Source organism: Lagopus muta, chromosome Z (genome assembly GCF_023343835.1).
Source record: "Lagopus muta isolate bLagMut1 chromosome Z, bLagMut1 primary, whole genome shotgun sequence".
NCBI classification, from domain to species: Eukaryota; Metazoa; Chordata; class Aves; order Galliformes; family Phasianidae; genus Lagopus; species Lagopus muta.
In genome coordinates, this window is record NC_064472.1 from 12,370,184 (window position 1) to 12,397,856 (window position 27,673).

At 35.8% G+C, this 27,673-nt stretch overlaps 1 protein-coding gene across 6 annotated transcripts in view; it reads left to right on the top strand.

Moving 5' to 3' along the window:
• Window positions 1-21,485, top strand: part of NIPBL (NIPBL cohesin loading factor) — a 167,274-nt gene extending 145,789 nt beyond the window's left edge. For 4 of the 6 annotated variants that reach the window (XM_048932553.1, XM_048932552.1, XM_048932551.1 and 1 more), the window contains 20 exons: window positions 623-721; window positions 821-967; window positions 1,958-2,092; window positions 3,277-3,375; window positions 4,897-4,950; window positions 6,311-6,419; window positions 6,972-7,108; window positions 8,613-8,753; window positions 9,594-9,687; window positions 9,781-9,935; window positions 10,204-10,294; window positions 13,329-13,502; window positions 14,064-14,254; window positions 14,989-15,096; window positions 16,511-16,711; window positions 17,108-17,254; window positions 17,743-18,038; window positions 18,338-18,512; window positions 19,133-19,318; window positions 19,898-21,485. In XM_048932553.1, coding sequence (XP_048788510.1) covers window positions 623-721; window positions 821-967; window positions 1,958-2,092; window positions 3,277-3,375; window positions 4,897-4,950; window positions 6,311-6,419; window positions 6,972-7,108; window positions 8,613-8,753; window positions 9,594-9,687; window positions 9,781-9,935; window positions 10,204-10,294; window positions 13,329-13,502; window positions 14,064-14,254; window positions 14,989-15,096; window positions 16,511-16,711; window positions 17,108-17,254; window positions 17,743-18,038; window positions 18,338-18,512; window positions 19,133-19,318; window positions 19,898-20,263 — 3,105 coding nt within the window. In that variant the 3' untranslated portion in view covers window positions 20,264-21,485. Of the gene's footprint in view, window positions 1-622; window positions 722-820; window positions 968-1,957; window positions 2,093-3,276; window positions 3,376-4,896; window positions 4,951-6,310; window positions 6,420-6,971; window positions 7,109-8,612; window positions 8,754-9,593; window positions 9,688-9,780; window positions 9,936-10,203; window positions 10,295-13,328; window positions 13,503-14,063; window positions 14,255-14,988; window positions 15,097-16,510; window positions 16,712-17,107; window positions 17,255-17,742; window positions 18,039-18,337; window positions 18,513-19,132 lie in introns of all 6 variants that reach the window. The other 2 variants (XM_048932554.1, XM_048932555.1) reach the window with 2 other exon arrangements.
• Window positions 21,486-27,673: the final 6,188 nt, after the last annotated feature.

Below are 27,673 nucleotides of genomic sequence, written 5' to 3' on the forward strand. Positions count from 1 at the left end.
AAATCATTATATTAAATATACACAGTGGAAATGTAAAAGTTTCTGTCAGATGCACTTTCATTTGGTAATGCACACTCATGAAATGTATCATAATATGATTTGAAAATATAAGCCAATTTGGTCATTTATTTGCACATGGGCATGTTATTACTTTGGAAGTTGTCTGACCAGGGTGATTTCTTTCCTTTTTCTGAGAGAAGAGGAATGACATGTTGTAATGGTGACATACTTGAACTTCAGCAATGGCTTAGGTTGCACTACTTTATGTTGATTTGCATACGGAGACAACTGTAGTTACATTGTCTAAATCTAGTTTTCCTGTTTTTAAAGAAAATGGTGAAAGCTGCTTATTAATGGCAAAAGTAGAGTTTAAAGTAAAGGGATGTAGAATAAACATATTGCCCTTGTCCTATTTGGACTAGTTTTAGCAGACACTGGCGAAAATTCATGCCTTGGAACATCATTTACATGCACCTGTGAGAAGATATATTCAATTTTTGGTAGACGGATATTCTTGTTTTAAGTGAATAGTTTGCATGTTACTCTTCTTCATTTTTGCCTATGTTAAGCATTGTTTACTGCCTTCCTAAAGCAACTTAAACTATTTTTGTTCTCTTGTTAGATTCTGCGTGTACTTGGTGAAAATGCGATTGCTGTTCGAACAAAAGCCATGAAGTGTTTGTCTGAGGTTGTTGCTGTAGATCCCAGTATTCTAGCCAGGGTAAAAATAAAATATCCATTATGCATATGCATAAAATCTGTCATGCCTAAAAGAAATCTGTATTTCTTATTTTGTATTTCTTCTATCTGTTGTTCTTAGCCTGATATGCAGCGGGGTGTTCATGGACGGTTAATGGATAACTCCACTAGTGTACGGGAAGCAGCTGTGGAGCTGCTTGGCCGATTTGTGCTCTGTCGTCCTCAGCTTGCTGAGCAGTATTATGACATGCTGATTGAAAGAATATTGGTATGGTGACTTTTGATATTTGTGATTAAATGACATTGGGAAACTTGTTTTCAGCAGAGTTTGTATGTTTAATAATTTAGAATTTTGATCCCAAAAAAATAAATTATATTGTATTGTTTTAAATGGGTAGCATCATCCTGGTACTTCCAACCTTGTGAAATGTATTCTTGTTTCTGGTGAGGCGTTTTTACATCAGAAAATGTAATATGTGCAGAAAGCTGTACTGCAGCAGAACCAGGATCTATGTTCCTTTTGATTCCACTGATGAGGAACAAGCTAGGTATAATGAGGAATTATTCCATATCTCTGAAGTCTGAGATGTGGATCACTGCAAGCCATTTGGGGGACAGTGAAAAAAGATCTACAGCACAGTAATCTAAAGTTGACATTTGTAATTAAATTTTTTAAAAAAAGGGAAGAAAAACCGCTTTATTTTTCTGTACTGTGTTTTTTGAAAGGTGTCAGTTTTTATACAAACTGCTTTCTTCTGTCTAGATGTTCAAATAAAATAGAATGTTAACTTAACTGTGAGATAACATTAGCTTTTAGTATCCATGTCAGGCAAGTTTTTAGTCAAGTACAACTCATTTGCTGTAGATATGGCATGAAATGTTTGTGAGGGACTTTATGCTTATAAGCATGAGAACATCTTGTGTCTTCCAGTAATATAGTTAAAGCATCACTGCATCTATCTTGCAAGCCATGGAAATGAAATTATGTGTTTGCAACATTGTGAGCTCTTAAAGCAGAGTGTGTAAGTGGAGGAAGCATTTCAGCATACTGAGTGGTCAGCCAGCCCTTCAGAATTGTTGCAAATAATGTGGTAGAAGTTTATGCTGACCTTTCACATAAGTACACTCTAAAATATTTTAGCTGCTTTTCCTAAATACATTTTCCAAATTATTTAATGTTCAAATATTTGTTAATTTATCTCATAAATTAATTCATTTGTCTGGTTTGTTTTCAAGAGTAATGCTTTTCTCCTCACAGGATACTGGTATCAGTGTCAGAAAAAGAGTCATAAAGATACTTAGGGATATCTGCATTGAACAACCAACATTTCCCAAAATTACAGAGATGTGTGTCAAAATGATTCGGAGAGTCAATGATGAAGAAGGCATTAAGGTAGAATAAATGCACAATCCTCAAAATGAACATTGTTTTCTAAAGATTGCTTTGTTTGTAAATATTGTACCTAGTACTTGTAACTGGTTTTTGGGAGCTACTAACAAGTGAAATTGACATATAAAAATCCTTTCTGCAAAGAAAATAAGCTCAGGACAAAATTAATTACTTCACATCAGAATATGCCAGATGTGGAAGTTCTGCTTATAAATCGTTTTGAGATATTTGCATGTGCTTATCTTGCATTTATTCTAAACATTTAATAAATCTGTTATTTAACCTCAAATGTGATTTATATGATCACATTCTACTCTTCCTGCATTGTATATGCTGAAGAGCAGAAAACTAAGATTAAATGATAAATCACAAACTTGACACTGATGTTTTTGTTTAACTTGGCAACAAAATTTTCAAAATAACTGGGTAATTAAGAATACACCTGTAGTAGTTTTGCATAAAAATACAGTAGGATTAGAAAACTTCAATTTTACAGTCATGGCAAGTATTTTTACCACTTGAGACTCATTAATGTCGAGTGGCATTCAGAAGAGACTGTTAATCAAGATGTAGGATCCAAGGTACTGGAGGCTGAATCCAAGATTCTGCAACAAAAGAAGGATGACCTTATTCTGTCTGCTGCTTTTCAACAACCTCAGAAAAGTGTGGCTGTGTCTGTGCAACATATTTTTATGTCTCTGTGGATCAGGAGAGATTTTACAACTGTATAAGCAATGCAAGAATAATTTTATCTCACTTCCATTCTAATCCACCTTTTCCACTATCAAAAACACTGGAAGAGAACCTGCTTCCTAAATTTGACTTGGGTTGTCTCTCTACTCCACCTTACCCAACTGTTCTGAAAACTCCAAAGTAATCTTTCACTGTGCTAATTCTGCTGTAGAAATCATAATCTTGTGTTCAGTTCTTTTCCCAAAAAATGCAAATGAATGAAGAAAATTTGTAATCGTATGTACAGAATGTAGTATTAATTCTCAGCGATCAGTTGGCACTTTTCCTTGTTTAGAAGCCATTGTAACTCCCAGGAGGTAAGAGTCTGCCTCAGACTCTACAATTGTCTTATTTATTTTGAGTAATTTCTTATGAAATCACGTGTCATGGGCAAACCTAATAGGATAGAATAGTTACGTACCAAGATAGACTTGGTTTTTTTTTTTTCCTTTCAGAAATTAGTAAATGAGACATTCCAGAAGCTGTGGTTTACTCCAACTCCACACCATGATAAAGAAGCAATGACTAGGAAAATACTGAACATCACTGATGTGGTATGCTGTATAAATTTGAATTAAATTGATTTCGTTTTTTGTATATTAGAAGCATTATCTGTAGTCTTTTAGAAACAAAAAAGTATGAAATTGGCTTGTCAGGTGGTTTTTACTTCATCTTAACTGAGTTCTGATAATTATACTTCAGAGCACCTGCATGATGATGTTAATGCATGATGAGGATTAAGGATTGGTTTGTTTATAAAAAAATGTATATGTATACAACTTCATTTTTGATATGTCAGGCTTTGATTTGTACAAGATGTTCTACAAAACCAAAATTTGCAATGGCCAGTAATATATTCTGAAACTGCTTAAATTATAAGAACTATTTTCAAATGCATAAAATTACTTCTAATCTCTGAAGATACAAAAGCATTGCACTCAGTGCATATGTGGTAGTTTCACCCTGACAGACAGCTGAAATCCACCACAGCTATTCTCAGATTCCCCCACCTCAAAGGAAGAGGAGGAGAAAAATACAATGGAAGAGAGCTCAAGTGTCACGATAAGGACAGCGAGATGGTTCAGCATGGGCGAAAACTCAGCATAGGGAGATCAGAGCAATTTATTGCTTGTTCCTAGCAGACCAGAGCAGTGAGGATTAAAAGCATACTGAAAACACCTTCCCCCCCTCCACTCTCAACTGCATCCTCCCCTTGAAGGAAACAAGGGAACAGGGAATGGCAGCCCATAGTTCTTCTTCTCTACCAATTCTCCATAGTCACTGTGCCCCTCTTCTGTGTGAGATCCCATGAAATGCCATCCTCCCTGAACTGATCCTTGTGGACTTCTGCAAGGTGGCAGCTCTATGAGTGCTGTCCCAACACAGTTCTCTATTATGGGGTTCACCCTTCAGAAGCTCGTTGCTCCAGGACTTTTCCCCACAGATAGCAGCACTCCTAGTCTACCTGCCCCACCAAGGGCTGCTCCCAATGGGCTGCAGCTCCTATCCTAAGACTGCTCCTGTGGGGGCTCTCCATGGGCTGCAGCCTCCTTCAGGCCTCATCTACTGCTGCACCATGGTCTCCTCCATGGCTGCATGTGCAAATCTGCTGTGTGTGGTGCCCATGGGCTGCAGGGGACAGGCTGCTCCACCTTGGGCCTCTCCAGGGCTGCAGAGAAATTCAGCTCCATGCTTGGAGCATCTCCTGCCCTTATTCTATACTGACCTTAGCTCCTGAAGGGCTGCTTCTATCTACATTTTCTCACTCCGAAAATTTTTTTACATTTTTTCCCTCAGTCGCTGCTGCTCTGTAGCAGTTTTTGCCTTTAAATAAGGTACAACCAATATTATTGCTTCAGTTCCTGTCTGTGGCAGATCCCATTTGGAGCAGTTGAAGCTGCCTGTGATCTGTCAGCAGAGCTTCTGGGCTCTGCTTTTGGTAGTTTCCCCTATGGCCACCTTGCTACCAAAACCTCATCACATACAGTTTACATAGCGAGTAAAATATATGTACGCTGTTATTGAAGTTCTTCGGGTTCCTCTTTTAATTGGTTTATTTTCACTACTGCTTTTAGGTGGCAGCTTGTAGGGATACAGGGTATGATTGGTTTGAGCAGCTTCTTCAAAATGTGAGTATTACAATTTTAAGGTATGAGACTATTGTTATAAGAATATTAACATTTCTTTTGGTACTAAGACACATTGGAAGGAGACTATAGGAGAAATCCTTTAAAGTAAATTCAGTTGATGTTCTTTAAACTCAACCTTTCTTTGTTTTGCTTTTTGGCTTTATTGCTGCAGTTTTTTTTTTTTATGCTAGTTTCTGTATTTCTGTATGATTTGTTTTAGAAATGTTCTATGTACTGATTTTCATTTTGGGAATTTTTAGGATTTTGTTTTGTTTTGTTCTTTAAATTCATGTTATCTTCAGTATTGACTAACATAATGTGAAGTCCACAGCAAGGAACTTAATTCTGAAATGAGTATCTGATGTAATGTTGGTTTATTTTTCTTCAATTGTATATAAGTGTATTTTCATATCTAACGTATTGAATGTTAGCAGTGAGTATTTAGAGTATTGCTTACTTCTACATTATATTTTACTCATTTTTATGAGAAATAAGCATGCTTTGTTTAGATCTGCTAGCTGTGGTATCTTTCTCATCTATTTTGTATATGCTTTAATTTTCAAGGTATGGTTAATTTTCAAGGTATAAAAGCATGATTAGAGGAACTAAAGGTCTCAAAATACTTTACTTTAGTCTGGGGTGCCATGAAAATAGCTTGCCAAATCAACTGGCTGAAAGCTTGGATGGAGAAAAGGCTATTGTAAAGGATCAATCCTTGTTAAATAGTAATGGATTTCAGGGGCATAATTTCAATACCCTCAGTCATACAAAAGAAAGCTCAAACTGTTTCATCTTATTTTCATGTTTTTGCTTTATGTCAAAAATGTTCCTTTTCTCTTTGCCCTTTTTTTTTTCTTTCCTGAACATTTTTAACCTTCTATTAGTTACTGTTTCCAATATAAGTGGATAATTGTTTTCCTCACAATTTCATGAAGCTTAATGTTAGATTTTGTTCCAGTCCAAGCATCATCAGAATTACTCTCTTATGTCCTTTAGATGTAGGGTGTTGTTTTTTTGGTTTTTTTTTTGTTGTTGTTGTTGTTTTTTTAACTTTTCTTGTGTTTTGAATTGATTTCCTAATTCATTTAAGATTTTATTCATCACATAACTTTTATGGAATAGATAAAGAAATTATTTAGTAATGCAAAATCCTTGATTACTTGCAGTAATTATGGGTCTCTGGGCAGCCTGATCTAGTATTAGATCAGAAGCTTGGGTGTCCTGCCTGTGGCAGAGAGGCTGGAGCTTGATGGTCCTTGAGGTCCCTTTCAATCTAAGCCATTGTATGATTCTATGATAAATCCAGTATGCATACATACATGAATCACTGTTAAATCATTTTCTGTTTCATTTGCTATAGCTGTTGAAGTCAGAAGAGGATGCCTCATATAAACCTGTGAAGAAGGCTTGTACTCAACTTGTTGACAATTTGGTTGAGCACATCCTTAAATATGAAGAGTCTTTATCAGGTAAGTCTATTTAGAATCCAGTATCTAAACTGCTTTGAATTTTATATAAAACTGCAACAGTGATAGTTAAAATTACTTTAATGAAAAGTTACTTTTACAGAATTGCTACTAAAAAGTGAGCAGTGGTGAATTATTGCATGTAAACTCCTTAGGTACTTTTGAGCACTGTATAATGATAAAGCTTCCCTAATTTTCTCTATGTAACTAGAATAACAGTACTACTTGAAAAATATTTGTTAAAATTTTTAGATCACTAAAAGCAAAAAAAAATATTATTTGCCTTAATATGTTCTACAGTTGTAATAGGAATCATGTCTGTTCTTATTATTTCATTTACTTTGTGATTATATGCAAGTATTAGCAAATTATGTTCTCATTTCCAATGCTCTTAGCTAAGAAGAATGTATAAGGATATTCAGCATTGAAAGATGGAACGATAAGTCTTGAAAAATATACTCCTACGATGTTTAGGTCATATGTTTCTAATAGATCAATAAATACATCTAATATAGAATGTTTTCTCTATTATTGTATGTTTTCTCATTTTTGCAGATTCTGACAACAAAGGAGTGAATTCTGGTCGCTTGGTTGCTTGTATAACCACTCTGTTCTTATTCAGCAAAATCAGGCCCCAGTTAATGGTCAAACATGCCATGACCATGCAGCCATATCTGGCCACTAAATGTAGTGTAAGTAGAGAAACTTTGAATATCAGCCTTGTTTTTTTTCCCCCCAGATAATAAGCAAAGAATTTAGAGGCTGTTTTAAATACTTGTTGGAATTGAAGATAGGAAAAGAGAAATTAAATAGCATTTCTATTTCATGAGCTGAAGATGTTAGGTTCTTTTGATTGTCTGTGTAGCTAATAAATTTTACAGTCAAATGAAACAGAAACTTATTCTGCCTCTTTAAGGATTGAAACCCAGCTATTCACCTATTATATAATAATTTCTTAAAATTGCTGTCTCACAGTCAGAGTCTTTAGTTAAGATTTAACATATTAATATTGCAACTAAAGGTATGGTTCTGTGTGGCACGATGACTTAACCTGTATCTAATATAACAGAAAGGGACTATCCTCTGTTCTTTTCAACACTTAACCTCTCAGTTCTCTACCATCCACCTATCCAGCCTTGTTTTTTTGTGTTTCTTTATGAGACAATTTAGTTTAGAAAAATGTTAGAGAGATACAATGCTAAACCACTCAGACCAGTAAAATTGTCCACCTGCTCTGAAAAACTGTGGAGCTCTCTGGCATTTTGATTTGCACAGTGAAGGTTTTGACAAAGCATGGATTTGCCAGAAGAAGCAGGGCAGATAATGTTGCTATGGTTAAAAGAAGAGAATGGCTGAGTGGCTGGCAGCACTGCAATTACATTTATGTTAGCTGCTTGTGAAAGGGCAAGTTTGTTATCAGATGAGCTTATAGGTGTATCTTAGCATTTTTAGCTCTGGAGTATTCTGTAGGCACATTACAAACTTTCAAAGCTGCTTCTGATTAAACAGAGGATTAAAAAGAGATTATTTGCTGTAACATCTCCTTCATGGATTTCATCAGTTTTTTACTTTTAGAAGTTGAGATTAATTGTAGAATATATTAAATAGCTTGATATAGTGTATTGCAATTATCATGATTAGTACACCTGATTTGTCAAAAAAGTCAATTTTTGCCAGGACATATATTAAATATATGCAGTGTTTTCCGCAGATCTCTCAGTTACAATCCTGATGATTATTCAAGCTATTAATCATTTTAATTGTAATTTTTACATTTGAGGACATAGTGTGACTTCATTTGTTACCCAATGTTGTGATCCCTGGTGTATGTATCAGGAAGTGTTCTGTGATCTTGTTATAGAGCTCTTAAAAAAAAGAAAAGTCTATTAGTTAAATATAATGCTATGATAAAAAAACTGAAAAAATTTTAAGCCTCCATACAGCCCAAATGAAAGATAAAGTTATGGTACTACAGATTTTTTTCCAGAGGTTCCATAAAAACAGAACTAGCTTTCAAAATAATAAGCAGATAGCAGATTAAAACTATTTAAATAGCCTTCTAAATGTTTACGAAATGCCTCAGTCATATTATACATATGTTGGAATTTTTGGCTGTCGGTGTATATAAATAAAACTTAGTTTATAATTAACAATCAGAAATGTTGTTAATTAACTCTGTGAATGCTGTTGTTTCAGACTCAGAATGATTTCATGGTGATCTGCAATGTTGCAAAAATCTTAGAGCTTGTAGTGCCGCTAATGGAGCACCCAAGTGAGACTTTCCTAGCCACTATTGAGGAGGACCTCATGAAACTCATCATCAAATATGGCATGACAGTAAGCTTTAAATTGCTGATATTCAGTTTTTGATTCAGTTTCACTGTTTTAATTTAAAGAAAGTCTGTCTTCATCATAAAGTTGCTTTTACGTCAGACAAAAAAGGATTTATTGGTTTGATGGAGATTTACGTATTGCTGATATACAACGTCTGCTCCGAAAGTAATGCCTTCTATTTTATTATGTTGGCTCACAATGTCAGAGGCGGGTGTTGGTGGAATGGCAGTAGAGGCTGAAACCTTCCTCCAGTATTCCATTAGATTTTGTTGCCATGTGACAGATGCCAGCAGTGGGGCAGCCTGACAAAATCACACCTGACATGGAAGTATGTATAAAGTGAAGATGAGTTGTTGAATTCCTCTATGCAGAATAAATGGTGATCACTGCCATTCATCCACGCTTGCTGAATGTTTATGAAAACTGAACAGTGAGAGTGAGCACTATGAGGGGGTGGATGTTGCTTTTCTGCAGTGATGACAATAACATGAAAGATAAGCCACATTCTAGACGGCCATGTACAGTTGTCAAGCCATGAAATGAAGAATGTCATGATCAGCTCATCCACACAAATTATCTGATGGTGGTGACTACATTGAAAAATAATTTTGTAGCTGAGAATTTGGTCTATCTTTGTGTCTGTTGTAGTTTCCATGAAAATAAATTAGGAGGCATTACTTTTAGTTTGACATACATACTTTAAATGATTATGAGTTTGGGCAGGTTTTCAAAGCAGTCTAGGAGACTGACTTTTGGAGCATTTGTTTTCATTATATATAATTCCATAAAAATTTCAAGTTTAAATTCTAATTACATGATTAATTTGTTATTTCTTGCTCCTAGGTTGTTCAACATTGTGTGAGCTGCCTTGGGTCTGTTGTGAACAAGGTCACCCAGAATTACAAGTTTGTGTGGGCCTGTTTTAATAGATACTATGGTAAGTAAAGTTATAACATTATTTTTTCAGTTTTGATTACAAGCCTTAGGGATGCACCATGTTTAAACACTGTAATTAAAACTTTTACTGTAGGTGCACTTTCAAAATTAAAAAGTCAACACCAAGAAGACCCCAACAGTACAATACTTACTGCCAATAAACCAGCACTCCTTAGATCACTTTTCACTGTTGGAGCACTGTGTCGGCATTTTGATTTTGACCATGAAGATTTTAAGGGCAACAGTAAGGTAAAAGTAACTCATATTTACTCTCCAAATCTCACATATATTGAATGCTTTACTTTTATTTAAAAGCACAGCATTCCTTGCTGCTCAAAGCTATGTTTTTTCATAATGCATACAGTAATATTTTTTGATTTGTGAGTCCACGTAAAGACTGTGCATTAATATTGTGTATCTCCTTTATTTTTTGTTTCTTTTAATGGGTTTTGTGAGAGATTAAAAACATCTGTTTCATCTCCAAATAGCTGTTATTTTTTTGTTTTAATTTGCTTAGGTTAACATTAAGGATAAAGTACTTGAACTGCTGATGTATTTTACAAAGCATTCAGATGAAGAAGTACAGACAAAAGCCATTATTGGCCTGGGTAAGACATGCTAATAGTTTTTATTTTTCTGCAGGAGCACACATTTTTCTGTAATGAAAGGGGAATTTATATGAAATCAAACTTCACTGCGTGTTTATTTGACAAATTGCTAGGCAAATGTTGTCAAAGGGACGGTAGCTGTATGTGTCTGCTGCAGGGTTTTGACAGAGAATACTTTTTGATGTGTGTCTAAGTTTTAAAAACTAGTGGATTTCTAAAGTAGTAGAGATGTTATTTTTTCCCCCACAGGCAGATACGTTGTAGCTTCAGTTCTAGTTTTTCAGTCCTCAAGGCATGATTAAGGAATAACTAGAAAAAGTGCTGGGAATGTCCTGAGCATTCTGAATATAGCTGGGTCTTCTGCAGGAGTCATGGCAACTCTTGCAACTTACACCACGTGGGAGACGTTCTGTGAGATTTCACTGGTCATTGAGATAATGCCATAGCCTAAATATAGATTTCTGCCCTAGGGTTTCGTCTGTATTTCAATTTTAAGTAGGTGCTTTGTCTGAAGGCAGCAGTGTGGTGTATGTGACTTGCAGTAGTATTTAAACTGCTGTTGAGTGTTCTGCATCATATTCATCCTCTGCTCAATATATTATATACTTATGAGAGGACCTTGTTTGGGCAGATAGGCCTTGGTTTCTCAAGCAGTTCTGTTCTCATGCATGTGAGATTGCCATAATTTAGCCGTGAGCTGTAGTTTCACTATGGAAAGGAATTTGTCTCCTTAATGCCGATGTTTTGGTCACTTTTTAGATGACTGAGAACCAAGACTTATTCTTGTTGTGATATTCTGTGAGAAACCATTTCAAACAGGTAGATTTGGCTAATTGCTTTGGAATAGGTTCAGGTGCGGGAGTAGTGCTACAGTGTTCTGCACTAGCTTTTCAAAGCACTTCACCAAGGTGCACAACACTACCTATTTCAGTCTACTTTAATTGCTCTCCCCAGGATGCTGCATGTAGGACAGAGGCCACCGGACTAACTGTAGGCATGATTGCTTTACTCACAGGTGCTGACAATATTGCTTAGCCAAAAATGTTGCTAAATTCATGTGAACTGTGATCAGTTTTGGGGGATGGAGTAGAAGTAGAATAGGCTTTTTTTTACTCTCTGCCTGCAATCACCTTGTTCCTCATTTTAATTAAACTTCTGACAACTGTTTTAAGTGGCGCGTCTAATCTGTGTTTGCATTCTATTTGAGGACTAGCTGTTGCAAGTGTCCAGATTTGGTATACAGGACAAAGTTCCATCTTACTGGCTGTTAATTGAACTGTTGTCAAGTCATTCAACATTTGTGCACCACAAGATTGAAAGGACTAACAAGCAATTTTAACATTCATACGCAGTTAAAGATTCACATGAAGAACTTGTACTTTCCTATCAGTAGTTGCTAGTGAAACCTTTCAGAGAGGGCACTAAACAGGTTTAGCATTTGCTTTGGTATGTATCACTCCAGTTGAGGAATTCAGCATAACTGTAAGTCTTTTGAAGAGTAATTGTGGTTCTTTTCCAAGAAGTCAAGTCAGGTTGAGGATTTAAAATTTAGGTAGTAAATATAGCTATGCCTACAACTATCTAACAGGTAGAGACTTACTTGGCCAAGGCTGACTCTTAACAGAATGAACGTAGCAGATGTTTATGTTTCATCCCCTATGAGAAATTATTATACCAAGTAAGATTTCTTCCCCACTTACAGAATATGGAATGTAAGCATCTCTTTGAGAATACTGGTGTTCTTAAACTCCTTTGAGTGACTGAAGGAAGGAGTGGATTATGGGCTGTTATACATACATGTGCTATGCTTTTGTTTTTGTTTTAAATTAACCTGAAAAATGGATTGAACTTGCTCAGACGTGATTAACTTATAAATATTATTATACAGTTGTACTGAGTACACAATTATACTATATACTTCAGAGACCATCATCACTATCTTTCTTCTTTTTTCCCTTTTTCCCCTGCCTCTGCCTTGTGTACTCTCCTTATTTTGAGATTGAAATGAGGTCAGTCACATTGAGGTTTTGCCCTAGATTTAGCCATTATACATACTGTGTCTGCAGAGTCATTTTTAAAAATCTAGCTTAGTCTTCCTTTCATGACAGCTACTCTAATACTTTGCATAATTTTTTATTATTATTATTTTTGCTGTCACTTTTTTCCCATTCAGTTTTTTATGTTGTCTCTTTGTTCATTGAGGGTATTAGCTTCCTGTAAGTCATTTAATGTCCACTTTTCCTTAACAGCCTTAAAAGAAAAAGTAAAACAGTAGTTAAACGTAGTTAAAATAGAGACATAGTGTTCCTATTGCTGTTTTTTATGGAGCGGTGAAGGGTGGTCAGCAGCACTTCTAAACATACACACATAATCTATAATGATACATACAGCTACTAATTTATATTTAAGATTTTATGAAATAAAGACTTCTCGGACTAAGAGTAGCCAATTCTTTCTGAAGGGTAAAGCTGCTTCTGAAAACACTTTTGTAGTGTGTATCTTCTGAAAGTTGTAGTTTTGGAAGCACTTACAGAGAGTTTTCAAGAGTCCTTACTAGGTATGTGACTGATGATAGCAGGAGGTATAAATTTTATTTTATTCTGATCACTATGTTATTTTCTTTTAAGATTTTATTTTTAAGTGCTTGTAATTTTTATCAGTTTTTCTATAACCGGCTACTTATAGTTATGTTCTTCACTTGTTCTCTAGAGAGCTTCTAATCATTTAGGTGCAGGCCACCACACTGGATGTGCTTCTGGATGCATGTAACTCTTCTTTCTGCAGCTGCCCTGGGTCAGCATCCCGTATTTATCAAGTGTATTGCAAGTGTTTTGCTGTAGCTGATAGAACTCCTTATAAGTTTTGGACGATGACCATGTGAAGAAGCAGTTCTGTTTGGACTAGGAAAGCAATACTGTTGTAGGAATGGGAGGACATACATTTCACACCTTTATTTTATAGCAAGACTGAAAAAATAGTAATACAATTTCAATATTATAATAATGTGGAATATGTCCTATTTTTCCACCCTTAGGATTTGCGTTTATACAACACCCAAGCTTAATGTTTGAACAGGAAGTAAAGACTCTGTACAACAGCATTCTTTCAGATAAGAACTGTTCAGTAAACCTAAAAATCCAAGTGTTAAAAAACCTGCAGACCTACTTGCAGGAGGAGGACACACGTATGCAGCAGGCAGACAGAGACTGTAAGTGTTGAGTTCTTCTGTGATAATTACTTCATCTGTGTGAAATCTAACTTTCTTGTGTACAATCACTGTATATGTTAACTGAATCACTTGAAATTGTTATTTATTAATAATACTGTCCATGAAGTATCCTAGAGGTATTTTCAGAATTTATTATGTGCCATAGGTAAATTGAGAAGTGTAGCTTATTATTAACTTTCAAGATGTATAAATCCTGGAAGCAAATCCAAAATATGTAATTGCTATAGTGATGATAGTAATACTTTCCTTCAAAATCTTATCTGAGGTTAATCTGTAGATACAAAATGAGAAATATTAAGGAATTTTTAAAAGCATTTACTAAGGAACAAGAATTTAATTAAGTTCACATCTCTAGTTATCTATCTTGAAGAATATCTACCTTCCAATTGTTCTGTTATTCATGAGGTCATAAAACCCATTCTAAGACAGCTGAAATGTTTGTGTACATAGTAAAACTTAATTATCAATTATGTGTCAATTAATGGCAAACTAAGTTATTATACTGTTGTGAGTGTGCTGTTTATTTTATCCTTTCTACAGGGAAAAAAGTAGCGAAACAGGAAGACCTGAAAGAAATGGGTGATATTTCCTCAGGGATGAGTAGTTCCATCATGCAGCTGTATCTCAAACAGGTCCTTGAGGCTTTCTTTCATACCCAGTCCAATGTACGCCACTTTGCTCTAAATGTCATTGCACTGACGTTAAACCAGGGTCTCATCCATCCTGTTCAGGTATGGTAGGCTTTTCTGATAGGGAGAATGGGGTTGTTATTGTTACAGGTTTTTACACTTGCTAGGTGAACTTCCAGTGTTCCTCTTCTAGCTGTATTACAGTGATTTCTTATTACAGCAAAGGCACTTTATAGGAAACATACTTTAAATATGTGTTAGCTGGTTAGCCAGCGAGATTCCAAATGTTTTTTTCTTGCCTTTGGATCAAGATGTCTAGCCAGTAACTAAAGAGCACGTGCAGATTGTCACGGGATCATGTTACTTTTCTATTGTAAACTGCCAGGTCTTTTTCTTCTACTTTTTGCACTGAAAACTCCGTCGGCTTGCCTCTACATCAGTATCCATATCCTCCACTGTCCGAACTGTCTTCAGTTGTAATCACTATTATTCTTACACAATGTTTTTATTTATATTATATTTATTTGTATTGTTTTTAATGCTGCAGCCATCGTGCATGTTCAGTCAGAAGCGATATGAGTTTTTTTAAATGGCATTTTTTAGAGTTTGAGAAAAATAGGATCACAACCTGAGACCTTGCACAACTTATAACATCACTTTTAATGCTGGTCTTTCTTGTATATTGTACTCGCAAAAATACTCTGAAGGTTAAGCTGCAGAGGGCTTACTATTCTAATTTGTGCAGTAGTCAGAATACAAGAACAGTATAATGGAAGAACAAAAAGTGAGAAAGAGGTAGTATAATGACCAAATAATCATTTCATTTGTTTTTCAAGTGTGTGCCATACTTAATTGCTATGGGCACAGATCCAGAGCCCTCTATGCGAAACAAAGCTGACCAGCAGTTGGTGGAAATAGACAAAAAGTATGCTGGTTTCATTCACGTAAGTAATTCTAATGTAAAGTTTTATACCATACTGTTTGTTGATGGTTTAGCTTGAATGTGCCACAGCTGCAGAAGAAGAATGTAAACTAACAATCAATATAAGCAATTGTAAAGAAGATCCCAACTCTTTCTCCTGCTTGAAGGTTTTTGTTCCTGAAAACATGAAATGTGTAATAGAATACAACCATATGAAGCATCAGTTTCAATTTATAATTTCCTTTAGTTTCTAATTCACAATATTTTCTGCACTGGATAGTACGTAAGAGTATTTATTTTATAAAAGGTAAGGATAGCTGTTTCAGTAAGTTTAGCAGTAACTTACCTATGTCTGTATACAAAGGATCAGAACACCTTGCTCAAAGAAGAGGTCCTTAGAGTAGTTTGTGTTTGAATTTTTAGAGCATTGAAACTTTATTGACATGTAATCTGATCATTGGCAGCATAGAAAGGTATTTAGAACTGGGAGATCTTGCTAAAGGAAAATCTGAGGGCTGAGTCTGCGGACTTGTCGACTCGTGGCATAGTGTCATTAGTTCTGGTTGAGATGTGAAGCAGAGTTGCAGAACTTTTACCTCATTGCAGAAGATCCCGTTCTTGGTTCAACCTGTGTACTGCTTTATGAAGGTTCCAAAATCTACCTGTATTTCTACTGAGATTGAAACACTGTATTGTTCATGGTATCCAAACATATACTTAATGCAGTAGGTGAAGGCCAACTATGGTGTTTCTTTGTAGGCAGTTCTGGTATAAAACACTGTATACATGAGGAGATAATCATATTGAAATGAAGAAAAGGATTTATGAGGAGAGTTGTATCTGCAGCCTACCTAAAGATTCAGTTTGCTCTGAAAATAGAGTAGTAGCCCTGAAGTAAGCAAAATCAGCAAGAAATTCTATTATATGTGCAAAAAAAATCTCATTTTCTGATGGTTAATTTCCACTAATATGGGCTCAGCTTTGGTTTCACTACAGTTTACATAAGCATACATATTTGGTAAATTATTCTACAGATATATGAACATTTATCTATTCTTGAAAGCAGCTTAAATGGAATACCGTGCTGCGGTTGGTAAGCAGATTAGCTGTAAATGTCTTACATGGGTAAGTGGTGAAAGCATTTTGCAAGACATTTTGATCTCCACCACAAATTCTGTTATAACCTGTTTAGCAACACAAGAGCAAATCAAGAGCAGATCAAGAACTCGAGAGTATCATTACATAGAATGTCTGAAAGCTAAAATTCAGGTGAGCAGCTGCTTAAAAGGAAATAAGCTATTTCTTAATATAGATGCTAGTGGTTTCTTTTCACCGACATTTGTTTAAAATTTCCCATGGCAAGATTTATATTATTTCACATTTCAGTTTTACTCCCCAGAAGCAATTTAAATAAAATAAATACTTTCTCATTTCAGATGAAAGCAGTGGCTGGTATGAAGATGTCTTACCAGGTACAACAGGCAATCAATACCTGTCCAAAGGATCCCGTAAGAGGCTTTAGACACGATGAATCATCCAGTGCATTGTGTTCACACCTATACTCTATGATCCGAGGGAACCGTCAGCACAGACGAGCATTTCTAATTTCTTTACTCAATCTCTTTGATGATACTGCAGTAAGCATCGTCTTTCCTTCCAAAAAGAAATTTGATATAGCATTACAAGATTAAATTCTCCTTTCACAATGTATTTTTATGACATAATTATTGATAATTTACTTCCCTAGTATGTTTTGTTTTACTCTGTAATATGAGGCTTTTACCTGTGTAACAGAATGTGCTTCTTAATTTTGCATCCGTCTGTATCTTTCTATATCCCAGTTTGGATTGTTTAGAAATAATGTATGTTCATCTCAACATATGTTCTTTAAAGTTGAATGGGAAGTACCTAGAATAAAATCTGTGATCATTATTTTTGCTCGAGGTTGCTAGGAGCACCGTGCAAGTGTTTGAGTCTAATGTATTTGTGTGTGTATTTATATGTACACTTATATTTTTTAATTTATTTTCCAGAAAACAGAGGTGAATATGCTCTTGTACATAGCAGACAATCTAGCCTGTTTTCCTTATCAAACACAGGAAGAGCCACTGTTTATAATGCATCATATAGACATTACACTATCAGTTTCTGGTAGTAACCTACTGCAGTCATTTAAAGAGGTATGTGCCTTTAATATATTTATCATAGTGGAAACATAAATTTTTCTATAATTTCAGCACTTTTTAGTGAGTGTAGTATGATTATGATGATATGGGCAAGCAGCATTGCTTTATAATCATTAGTTGAAAAATAAACGACCCCTTTCTGCTCTGGCCTGGATCTGGAAGATGCTAATTAAGACTTTCCTTACAATGCTGCTTATGTTATTAAAAAAGAATGATGATTTTTGAGACACTAATATGAAATACCTGTAATTCTGTAGTAATTCTGAGAAATAAGAAGTCATGTGAATCACTATAAAATGCTGATTTTCAAAGGACAGTTGAGTATCTTTTCACCATAAGTAATTTTAATCTTTCAATTTATGAATTAATAACGTTGTTCAGGGAATTCATGCTGATCTCAGCCAATGATGATTTTAGAAAAGTTTTTTAGAAATGTGCTACTTTACCCTAATTATGCATTGTGTGTTAATTCTGTTTCACAGTCTATGGTGAAAGACAAAAAAAAGGAAAGAAAGCCTTCATCAGATGAGGAGACTGAGAGTGACAGTAATAGTGGCAGTGAGAGTGAAAGTGAAGAGGAAGCTTCTAAGCCTCGGAGGTTACGAAAACGAGTAGATTCTGATTCAGATTCTGATGAAGAAAATGATATAAATGCTGTGATGAAATGTTTACCAGAAAACTCAGCTCCTTTAATCGAATTTGCAAATGTCTCTCAAGGCATATTATTACTTTTGATGCTGAAACAGCATTTGAAGAACCTTTGTGGATTCTCTGATAGGTAAGGATGCTTAGATAATCTAGTTTTATTAAGGATTAAGTCTGGACATTTAAAAAAAAATTGATTGTAACTCAGTGTAATCAGCAGCTTTGTATAAGGGAATAAGCGTAGGTGTAATAGGTCGATGCAAAGAAACTGAAATGTTAGCTTAGAAAAAGCAATGACTTCATTTCTTATCAGGATGTCTGTTGTATATGAAATAATGCAAATATATCTGCATAAGCTGAAGATTTTAAAAGCTTTTCTTTGAAATTTTTTGCAACGTCCGCAAAAGCTTCTCTCTTATTTTCATTAAACAGTAAAATTCAGAAATATTCTCCATCTGAATCTGCAAAAGTTTATGATAAAGCGATAAACAGGAAGACAGGAGTGCATTTTCATCCAAAACAAACTCTGGATTTTCTGCGGAGTGATATGGCTAATTCCAAGATCACTGAAGAAGTGAAGAGGAGTATAGTAAAACAGTACTTAGATGTAAGTAAAGTTGCCCAGCAGGATATCTAAAACTCTTCCAAACTAGCTAACACAATACAAACTTGAAAGAAGATGCTCATGGATTGATGAACACTTCAAATTTCAAAATGTTATTTTCCTGGTAATCTTATGCAATATTATGATAACACAGCTTCTTTTCAGAATGCTTAGCTGTGTTATTTTTCGAAGTCTCCTAATAAATTTAAACACAATAAACAATAATTTCAGCTGAGCAATATTCATCTTTACAAAGTATTTTTGAATTTCTGATATCTTTTCCTTTGTAATTTGTTCTTTTTGACCCTGGTGGCTTCCATCAGAGTAAAATAGAATAGATCCAGCACATTTATCTTTTCTTTTTCTTCTTGGCAGTTCTTTAAAATATTAACTAGAGAAAACTCGGAAGTTATGGAAACTTGGGAAGAAAGCTTTAGATATCCAGTAGGAAATGAGAGGACAGAAAGCAGTGTGTAGAGGAGACCACAGGAGCTGTTCAAGTTTGAAGCTGCCTTTTGTTTTACTGCATTCTTATGTTGCCTTTTGGTTTTATTTAATGTCGCATCTTATAAATATGTATTTTAAAAGTTACAGTGTAGACTGACCTGTGTGGTCTCTTTTAGTTCAAGCTCCTTATGGAACATTTGGATCCTGATGAAGAAGAAGAAGATGGAGAGGTGTCAGCTAGCACAAATGCTCGGAACAAAGCAATTACCTCGCTGCTTGGAGGAGGCAGCCCTAAAAACAATGCAGCTGAGACAGAGGACGATGAAAGTGATGGGGAGGATAGAGGAGGAGGCACTTCAGGGGTGAGGCGGAGGAGGAGTCAACGTATTTCGCAGCGTATTACGTAAAATGATTTTTATGTGCTTATAAATGTCAGTCTATTATATTAAATGTACACCGAGTAATGTAATCCACATGAAAGAAAGCATTTTGTAGATAGAGATTCTCTACTTAACCGTTTATACAACTTTTGTAGAAAGTTTAACAGAAAAGACAATAAAAAAAACCAACAAAAAAAAAAACAAACAAACTAGAAAATGAGATTTATCCAGTATAAAAAGTTATTAATTTCCTTTGGAATGTACTGTGTGTTATCCTTTTTATTGTTGCCAAGTTTTTATGTAGCTTTATGATTCATGTGTATATATAATTTTATATATCATTAAGAGATAAAGACACGGGTACAAATTAAGAGTATGTGGTTTTACAAGGATATGTTAACCCCTTGGCGCTGGCGGTCGCGGTGCGTCTCATTGCCGGCAATGGAATGTGTGCCGGGAAATCCCAACTCCCGGCGTCAAGGGATTAAAAGCAATAAAAGCAATAATTTCACTAAAGTTCTTTTGTGTAACACATGGTCTTTTTTCCCCCCAATGTTTTAGTCATTGAGAAGGTCAAAACGAAATTCAGACTCTACGGAGTTGGCTTCACAGATGAATGAAAGTGTTGATGTCATGGATGTCATCGCTATTTGCTGTCCAAAGTACAAAGATCGACCACAAATTGCAAGAGTAGTACAGAAAACCAGCAATGGCTTCAGTGTTCAGTGGATGGCAGGCTCCTACAGTGGCTCCTGGACTGAGGCTAAGCGCCGTGATGGCCGCAAACTGGTGCCTTGGGTAGACACTATTAAAGAGTCAGACATTATTTACAAAAAAATTGCTCTAACGAGTGCTAATAAGCTGACTAATAAAGTTGTTCAGACTTTACGATCGCTGTATGCCGCCAAGGATGGAACTTCAAGCTAATGATTTGTACATGCAGCCAAATTTACATGAATTGAAATAACAGAAAAACTTGAAATATCAACTTTCTGGCAAAAAAAAAAAAAAAATTAAAAATCAGTTAAATGAAGAGTAAGAATGGAACCTGGGACACAGGAAAAAAAGAAGGAAATGTTTGGTAAACATTTTTGTGGGAGCTTCCTTCGCTGTTGTGCAGCAGAAACTTCTCAGTTCATTTTTACTCCCACTGTATTATAGTTTAACAAAAAATTGTTTATATCTTGAAAAAAAAACTTTCTGTTTAAAAAAAAATAAACAAGTGAATGTTGGAAATTAGTCTGTTAATGTTCTTAATAAAGTGTTCTTGGAGTTTAACCTAGCAGCGGATGGCTTTCTTTAGCTTAGCCCAGTTTCCAGGGAAGCATTGTTTTTCCAGGCTGTAAAATGGCAGAATCTCCTGGATATATAATTTATTCTGTTGAAGAAAAAAGAGGAAAAAAAAAAAAAAAAAAAAAAGCATGCAGTATCTATGACCTATCTGCAGGAGGAGTTTTTTGTAAATGTAGATTTTGATGTATTAGGTCACCCTGAAATAATACAAGAAAAGGGATCCCCAGCAAATCTGGTGGAACGAATACTGCAATAAATTTTTTTACTTCTCTTTGTTACTTGTCTGTTTCCATTTGAATTTCTTATTGTAAAGATCTGTTTAAATCCATTTATATTATTTTGCAGTCTTTTATGTAAAATTTACTATAGCAGTGGTTTTCAAAACAAGACATAAGATATTGTTTATACAGTTTGTATAGGCTGACTTCTGAATAATTGGTATCTTTTTATTTTTATCCCTTAAAGGGTGTAAACACAAGTTAACTCCAGGGTTTGATTGTATCCTGCAATATTTAGTATTAACTATATGATTTAGCACTGTGCCAAACACATTTTCAAGAGTACATTTTGATATAAAAAGAAACTATAGTTTATTCCTTGTATGCTTCAATTTCTTTCTAATACTGTCCAAATGGTAATTTATGATAGTTTAAGTTTTGGGAAAGTTGAATGACTCTTCTGCTTGGGCTAACTGGCCATGTATGAATCTCTTTGGGTTGAAAAGTAGAGGTTGTGTAAAAAGGAAATAGCTACCAGTATCTGAGGAGTGAATGGATATGGATCTGGGCAATTATGCTACATTCCTTCACAAATGATTTTTTTTTCAAGTTTGTATATTAGACTTTTTTTTTTTTTTAATGAATTGAATTTTCACATTTTGTAAATTGAAAAAAAAAAAAAAATTACTGTTGAAAGCTTTTGGAAGCATTTGCTTCAATTGCATTGCCTCGAGCCTTTCATGAGTTTGATTTTCTAGATTGCAACAAAAGCAGAAGATTGCAAAGAAGTTAATCTAAAACAGTAACTTTCTAAAGAGTGTATTAAACCCTGCTGCGTTCCATGATCTGTTCATCTAAACAGGTGTTCTCAGTAAGTTAATATTTCTTTGTGTATTTCCTTCTGCAAACTTCATTTGTGGTAGGATATTTTTATTGAAATTAGTTTGCAGAACTCTCAATGCTTTGTCCAATTTGTGAGGAATAGTAACAGCATTCCAAAATACACTCGAGGACAGAAATGATGTTAAGCTGAAACGATTGATAACTCCTCAGAATCTAGTTAGTAACTGTTCCTGTGGGAAATTCCTGTTTGCTGTTCCACCACTGGAACAGAAATGTTTTCCCAGCCTTTTGTCTTCCCTGTTAAGTAGAAAGTTGAGAATACTTGCAAGGGTGAACTCCTGGTGATTGAAGCAAGAACTGCTACACAGATGCAGCCTCAAATCTGTCACTCATCTGTTAGGCATTTCTGGTTTATATCAAAGCATCATTTTTCATATGTAATACAAGCATTTCCATGTTCATTAACAGTTTTGTTTTCTCTTTTTTTCCTGGTCATCTGGCTTTCCCAATAGCAAAGAGTTGTGAAGTTTTCGTTTTTTGGGGATTTTTTGTTTTGTTGCTTTCATTTGTTTGGGGATTTTTTCGTTTTGCTTTATATTAATTTGTTTGATATTTATTAGAATAAAATTATCGGTATAATTATAATTAAACTATAAAAAACGGATGTCTAAATTTGTCTTAGTCGAGAAGATTTGAACTGGTTCCATTTTGTGTGATATGCCAAAGGGCACACATGCTCCTTGTGGGGATCTGTTGGCTGTAGCATAATGCAGACTTATAAAACTAGTTATAGATAATTAAATAAATCGGTAACGTCCTCAATAGTTAGGAGTTGAGTTTTCCCCTTCCACACTACCGATAGTAAGATTTATTGCCACTTTGGCTATCACAGACGTTCAGATTGCTTGTTATGAAAGAGAAGGTTAGCAGGGCTCTTGTGGAAACAAGTTCCCGCTGTCCGTAACGCGGGCTGATGACTTTCAGCCGTGCACAACGGCCGGGGCGCAGCTGCAACCCGCGCTGCTCCGCCCTGAGCTGCCGGGCTGGGGAGCAGCAGAAACCTCCCGCGGTTGGCAGCAGCTCCGTGCTGGAGGGTCTTACTGTGTTAATTAAAGAAAAAGAGAAGAAAGCGCTGCAGTGCAGTAATTGATAACAGTAACAGAATTTACTCCTTTTTTTGACATAGCTTGGTAGTATTTTTTCACTGTATGGCTATAGATTTTTACATACATAACGATAATAATTATTGAATTTTGTTATTCTTCTTGCTTTCTCCCTTTGCGTACCAGTTCTGTACGTGGAAACTTGTTGTGGTACCATGTGTAACAAAGGGATGTTGTCAGGCGTTCAGAATTAACACCAGCCATGTTGTACGTAGAGAAAACATGGACACTTCCACCATCTAAATGAAAATGAAATGGTTATTTTTAATCTTCCACCTCAGTACTGTAAAATTCCAGAAATAATTCCTGAATATTTTCATTATCTGCAGCTATAAAAGATCATAATAGTTTTTGACAAAACTTTTAATTACAAATAAGTATTTTTTTAAATGATCCAGTAATGTCCTTTTGTATTTTTGAGGTTCTCTATTGCTTATATCAATAATTAACATGTATAAAGGACAATATTCAGCTTAAGCTTTTCAGTGAGGTGTGGCCATTAAAAGGCTATTTGCACTTGCAAAACCTCAGTCAAACCTTAGTGTTTGTTTTGCCACTGTAATGTCACTAGTGGGAATATTGTCAGCGTCGGTTGTGCTCAACATACCTCAAATCTCTTGCAGCTCTAACATGGAATAACTTGTAGCACTGAAACAGTTCTAACGTGTTTGTGGCTCATGACAAAAAGCTTGTAATAGAGTCTGACTCATCTGGTGCTAATTAAAGAGCAGGGTATTCTGCCTAATGCAGGTGTCAATGTTCCAGGTTAATGAATGGGTCAGTTCAATTGATCCTTACTGTAAAGCTAACAATGCATTTTAATTCCAAGCCACCATTCCAAGGTGTTAATGGAGTTAAATTCAAATAAACATGTATTGCTTTTTGTTCATGTGCCCAGCACTAGAAATAGCAAGAGCTCAAGGCACAAGTCCTGTACCTTAGTTTCTTCCCACTCATTTTAGAGCCACCCCGTAACTGTACAAGTGTTTCCATATCCCTCCAAGAATTTGTCATTAAAGTACTGAGTTGTAATGGTAGGTGAGTTCTGAATGTAAGTTGTGAGTTTTTAGATTTCATGGTTCCTTGACTAAATATTAAAGTATTACTGTTATATACAAATAAATTCATAGTATTTTCATATTTCATTTATTTAAAATAAACGTTTTAAGAGTTCAGTTTGAGCCCTTCCAAAATGACACTTTCAAGTTTTTATCCCAGCCCGCGCCATACACTTAGTTAAAAACCCATTCCCATTGTGCTCCATTCATTCTGAGATAATTCTTGCCATTCTGTTGTTGATCAGCTCCACACTGCTTCTAAAACACGATTCAGATGTCCCATTTCCCACTTGAGTTTGGACTTTTTGTATGAGGAAGGAGTCGTTTTCACTGACATACACTGCAGATACTGATTGTAAAATGTCTCTTCTAAACTTCCTCAGAAACCCTCTTAGCCCATGCATTGGTTTTGAGGTGAATGAGAAGATGAAGGAGGCAACCTGATCCTGTGTGCAACGGTCTGTGCCGTGTGGATGCCTATGCAGGCAACAGGCACCAGTTAGGTGGCTGTGCAAGTCTGTGACATACATTTTAGCACCCATCTCACTAGGAAAGAGGGTCTGCAAGTTTTCCAGGCTACAGCTGGTGACTCAGAGTGGCAAGTATTTCTCAGTATTTCAGGGACTATTTAAACAAACGTGGTTTTCATGAGCTTTTCTGCATAACAGCACTGTCAAAGCTGTGTTGAAAACAAGTATCCTAGTTCCTAGGGGCTAGAAAACAGTGATACAGCTGCTCTTCACCCACCACCCTTCCAGAGATTTGAGAGTTGAGCATCTGCTTTGCAATGTAGCCTGTATTTTGGAAACAGTAGTTATGAGCACCAAATACGTTGCATGGGGCAATTCTTCAGCTGCTATATTTGGATGTACACCTTTCCCTGTCCTCACTCCAATTACCCTTTCTTGTGAATCAGCTCATCCGTGATGAAATTCCACATTAACCTTCCCAAGAAACCTCCTCTATTTGTTTTAACTATTCCTCTGTCCAACAGAGAGCTACAGTGTGTTGGAAACAGCACAGTTCTCTCACTGCAGTTGATGTTTCTGCACAAACACAAACTGAAGTCTGCTTCCTTTAGACTGCAGCTTTTTCTATCTCTCATGTTAGAGTGATGGTTGTACAGAGTAATGCAGAAGCTGAATTGCACTTCAATCCCTACTTGTGTAGATGAGCTGAGTGTATTTTGCTTCCTGCTGTGAGCACAGACAAATGATGTGTAATGATCTCTTGAGAAAATCCATCAGTTGCAGATTTATTAAGAAACTTTTCATTCTGAGTTTTCCCAGGCCAGTCCTGAGCATAATTAGTCTAGTGTCATTCTGAACAGTAATGCCTCATTTCCAAACATAAAACTGCACTTTAGACCCGTGCAGAATTAAGTTCTCTATGTTTTGGATCGCTTTTCATCAATTCTTTTTAGTTGTCTAAAATCAGAAAAAATAATAATTCCCTTACTACAGTGTTCTAAAAATGCAATGGCTGTTACACATTTTTAAATAAAATTCACAGTTATGATCAGCTCAACAGCAGGCTGTAAAACTCAGGACTTTAACCAAAAATTATTTTAGAAATCGGCTTGTCAAAATCAACACCAGCACTGTTTTGATTAACGTTGAGTTCTGGAAATTCATTCCTTACATGAGTTGTTCCTGCAAAGGGTCTGCATGCCGTGCTCTCAGAGTCAATGGTATTGAAGCAAAAACTGCACAAGGAGTTATTTCCTGAACTAGTAATTAACGTGCTTTTGACCACTGTTTTGCTCTACTTGAGTGAGGATTCCATTTCATCCTGTACAGAGCTCCATTCAAACTGACTGAAGTCAGACGGACTGTCTGCATTCCACCCATTTGCAGTCATGCATTCCAAACTTCCAGTCTCGTTCAGCCCACTCCAAGATCTGGCATGCAAGGTCTTCTACATGCCTTCATTCTCTTTGACCACTTCTAGGTAAGACTGGATGCTCCATAGTTAGATACAGCTTTTCCTGGCTTCAGTTTTAAATGTCATTTTTAGGAGTGGTCATAACAAGTCATGTATTTCTCTCAGAATCAACTCTGAGTTTTTTGTGAACAACTCTCCTTTCTATTTCTTGTCCATTTGATGCATCATACAAAGGAAACCAATGTTGTTTTAGCTTCTTCACAAATATCCCGCTTCAGGGTCAGAGTAATTTGCTGACACCTTACATGAAGCTGTGCTACGTGGTCTCCAAACCAAGTTCACTTTGTGTTTGTTGTGTGCAAAAAAAAAAAAAAAAAAAAAAAAAACAAAACAAAAAACCAAACTGTAGGGCAGGCTTTAACACAAGTACATATTGTGGAACAAGTACAGTTTTTTGATCTTTTCCGAGCCATGGGCGACTTGCAAAGGAGCTCATACCACTGCTGAATGCATCCCATTCCATCTGAAGAGTGAAGGAGCCATTGCTGTTTGCCTGAATGTTCCCCATACGTTTGTTCTTTAATTAGGCAATATCTGTGGAAATAAGGAATATTTGCCAGTCCTGTATATATTAGGCTGCTTTATCTTGTAATTTGACGTCTCCTTACAGTCCCTCAGTTCAAATCCCTCAGTCAGAGCTCTGTCAAAGAAATAGACTTCTGCAATGTAAAGTGTGATGATGCTATCAGTCAAGAACACGTAAGTACTGTTTGGTTATTCTCTAATTAGTAAGAAAGATTCCACATTAAAGATAAATATTTAGTAGAATCTTTTCACTTGTGAATATTTTTCTTTCTTCTTGTTTTAATTCTACTGTGTTCCTGGGGAGTTTGGTTGGTGATAAATTTTCAGTATCCCTGCTTTATGAAACAACCAAAGAACCAAACAACATTCTGACTGCAACTACTAAGGAAACCAGAAATGTTAACATGTAAAAGGGTGTTGCACACACAGTAATAGGATGCAAATTATTGGAAAGACTGTTTCAAATAGTCGTAGAAAGGATATCTACACTGAATTTTCTAAGGCCAGGTATAATTTAACTCAATAAAATCATCTGAATCTTACAGCACTACAGCTTCTGACCTGAGAGTCAGATGCAAATAATCCAATACTGGATTGGTGAAGTAAACGTGGGTTTAAACAAAAGCATTACTGTGTTTTAGGAAAATGCAAACTGCTCCAGTTTGTGTCACTTAAGAAGTTCTTGAGTGGCCCCACTTGAGCCTGAAGAATGTTTTTAGGATTCTTTCCTTCCATTTCTCATTTTTCTATCACATTCTTCCAAATAGTATGCAAAAGATAATGCATATTCTACATTGTAATTTTTGTTCCTCTCTATTTCCTTAATTGCTATTTCCAACTTGCTGCAACTAATCCCTTTCACAATATACTGTTTGGCCCGTTTCCAAAGCCAAACAAAAAGTGACAAAAACATGATTCACAAAAACATGTGAAGTTCTTTCATAAAAAACACTGCATGCTACTAATGATCTCTGTTCTTCTCTTCTCTGCTTCTCTCTCTCCAGCAGACCCTCGGCCCTGTCCTATTACTACGGTTAACACTTTGAAGGAGTAAATATGAACACTGTCACCCCTTCCAGCCCAAGGCTCAGCCAAATGCACGGTGCCATGTAGCTCTCTCTGCTCTTCCTCTCAGAGGTGAACGAATTCTCTCTCAGTTTTTCTACTAGGAGCAATGGGATATTTGCTCTCACTGAGTTATGCTACTGTTCTTGGTGGCTCCTGATTTGTTTTCCTCATGTACCTGCAGTTTGTGTACTACCTCGCTCCTTTTTTGGATATCTTCCAAAACTT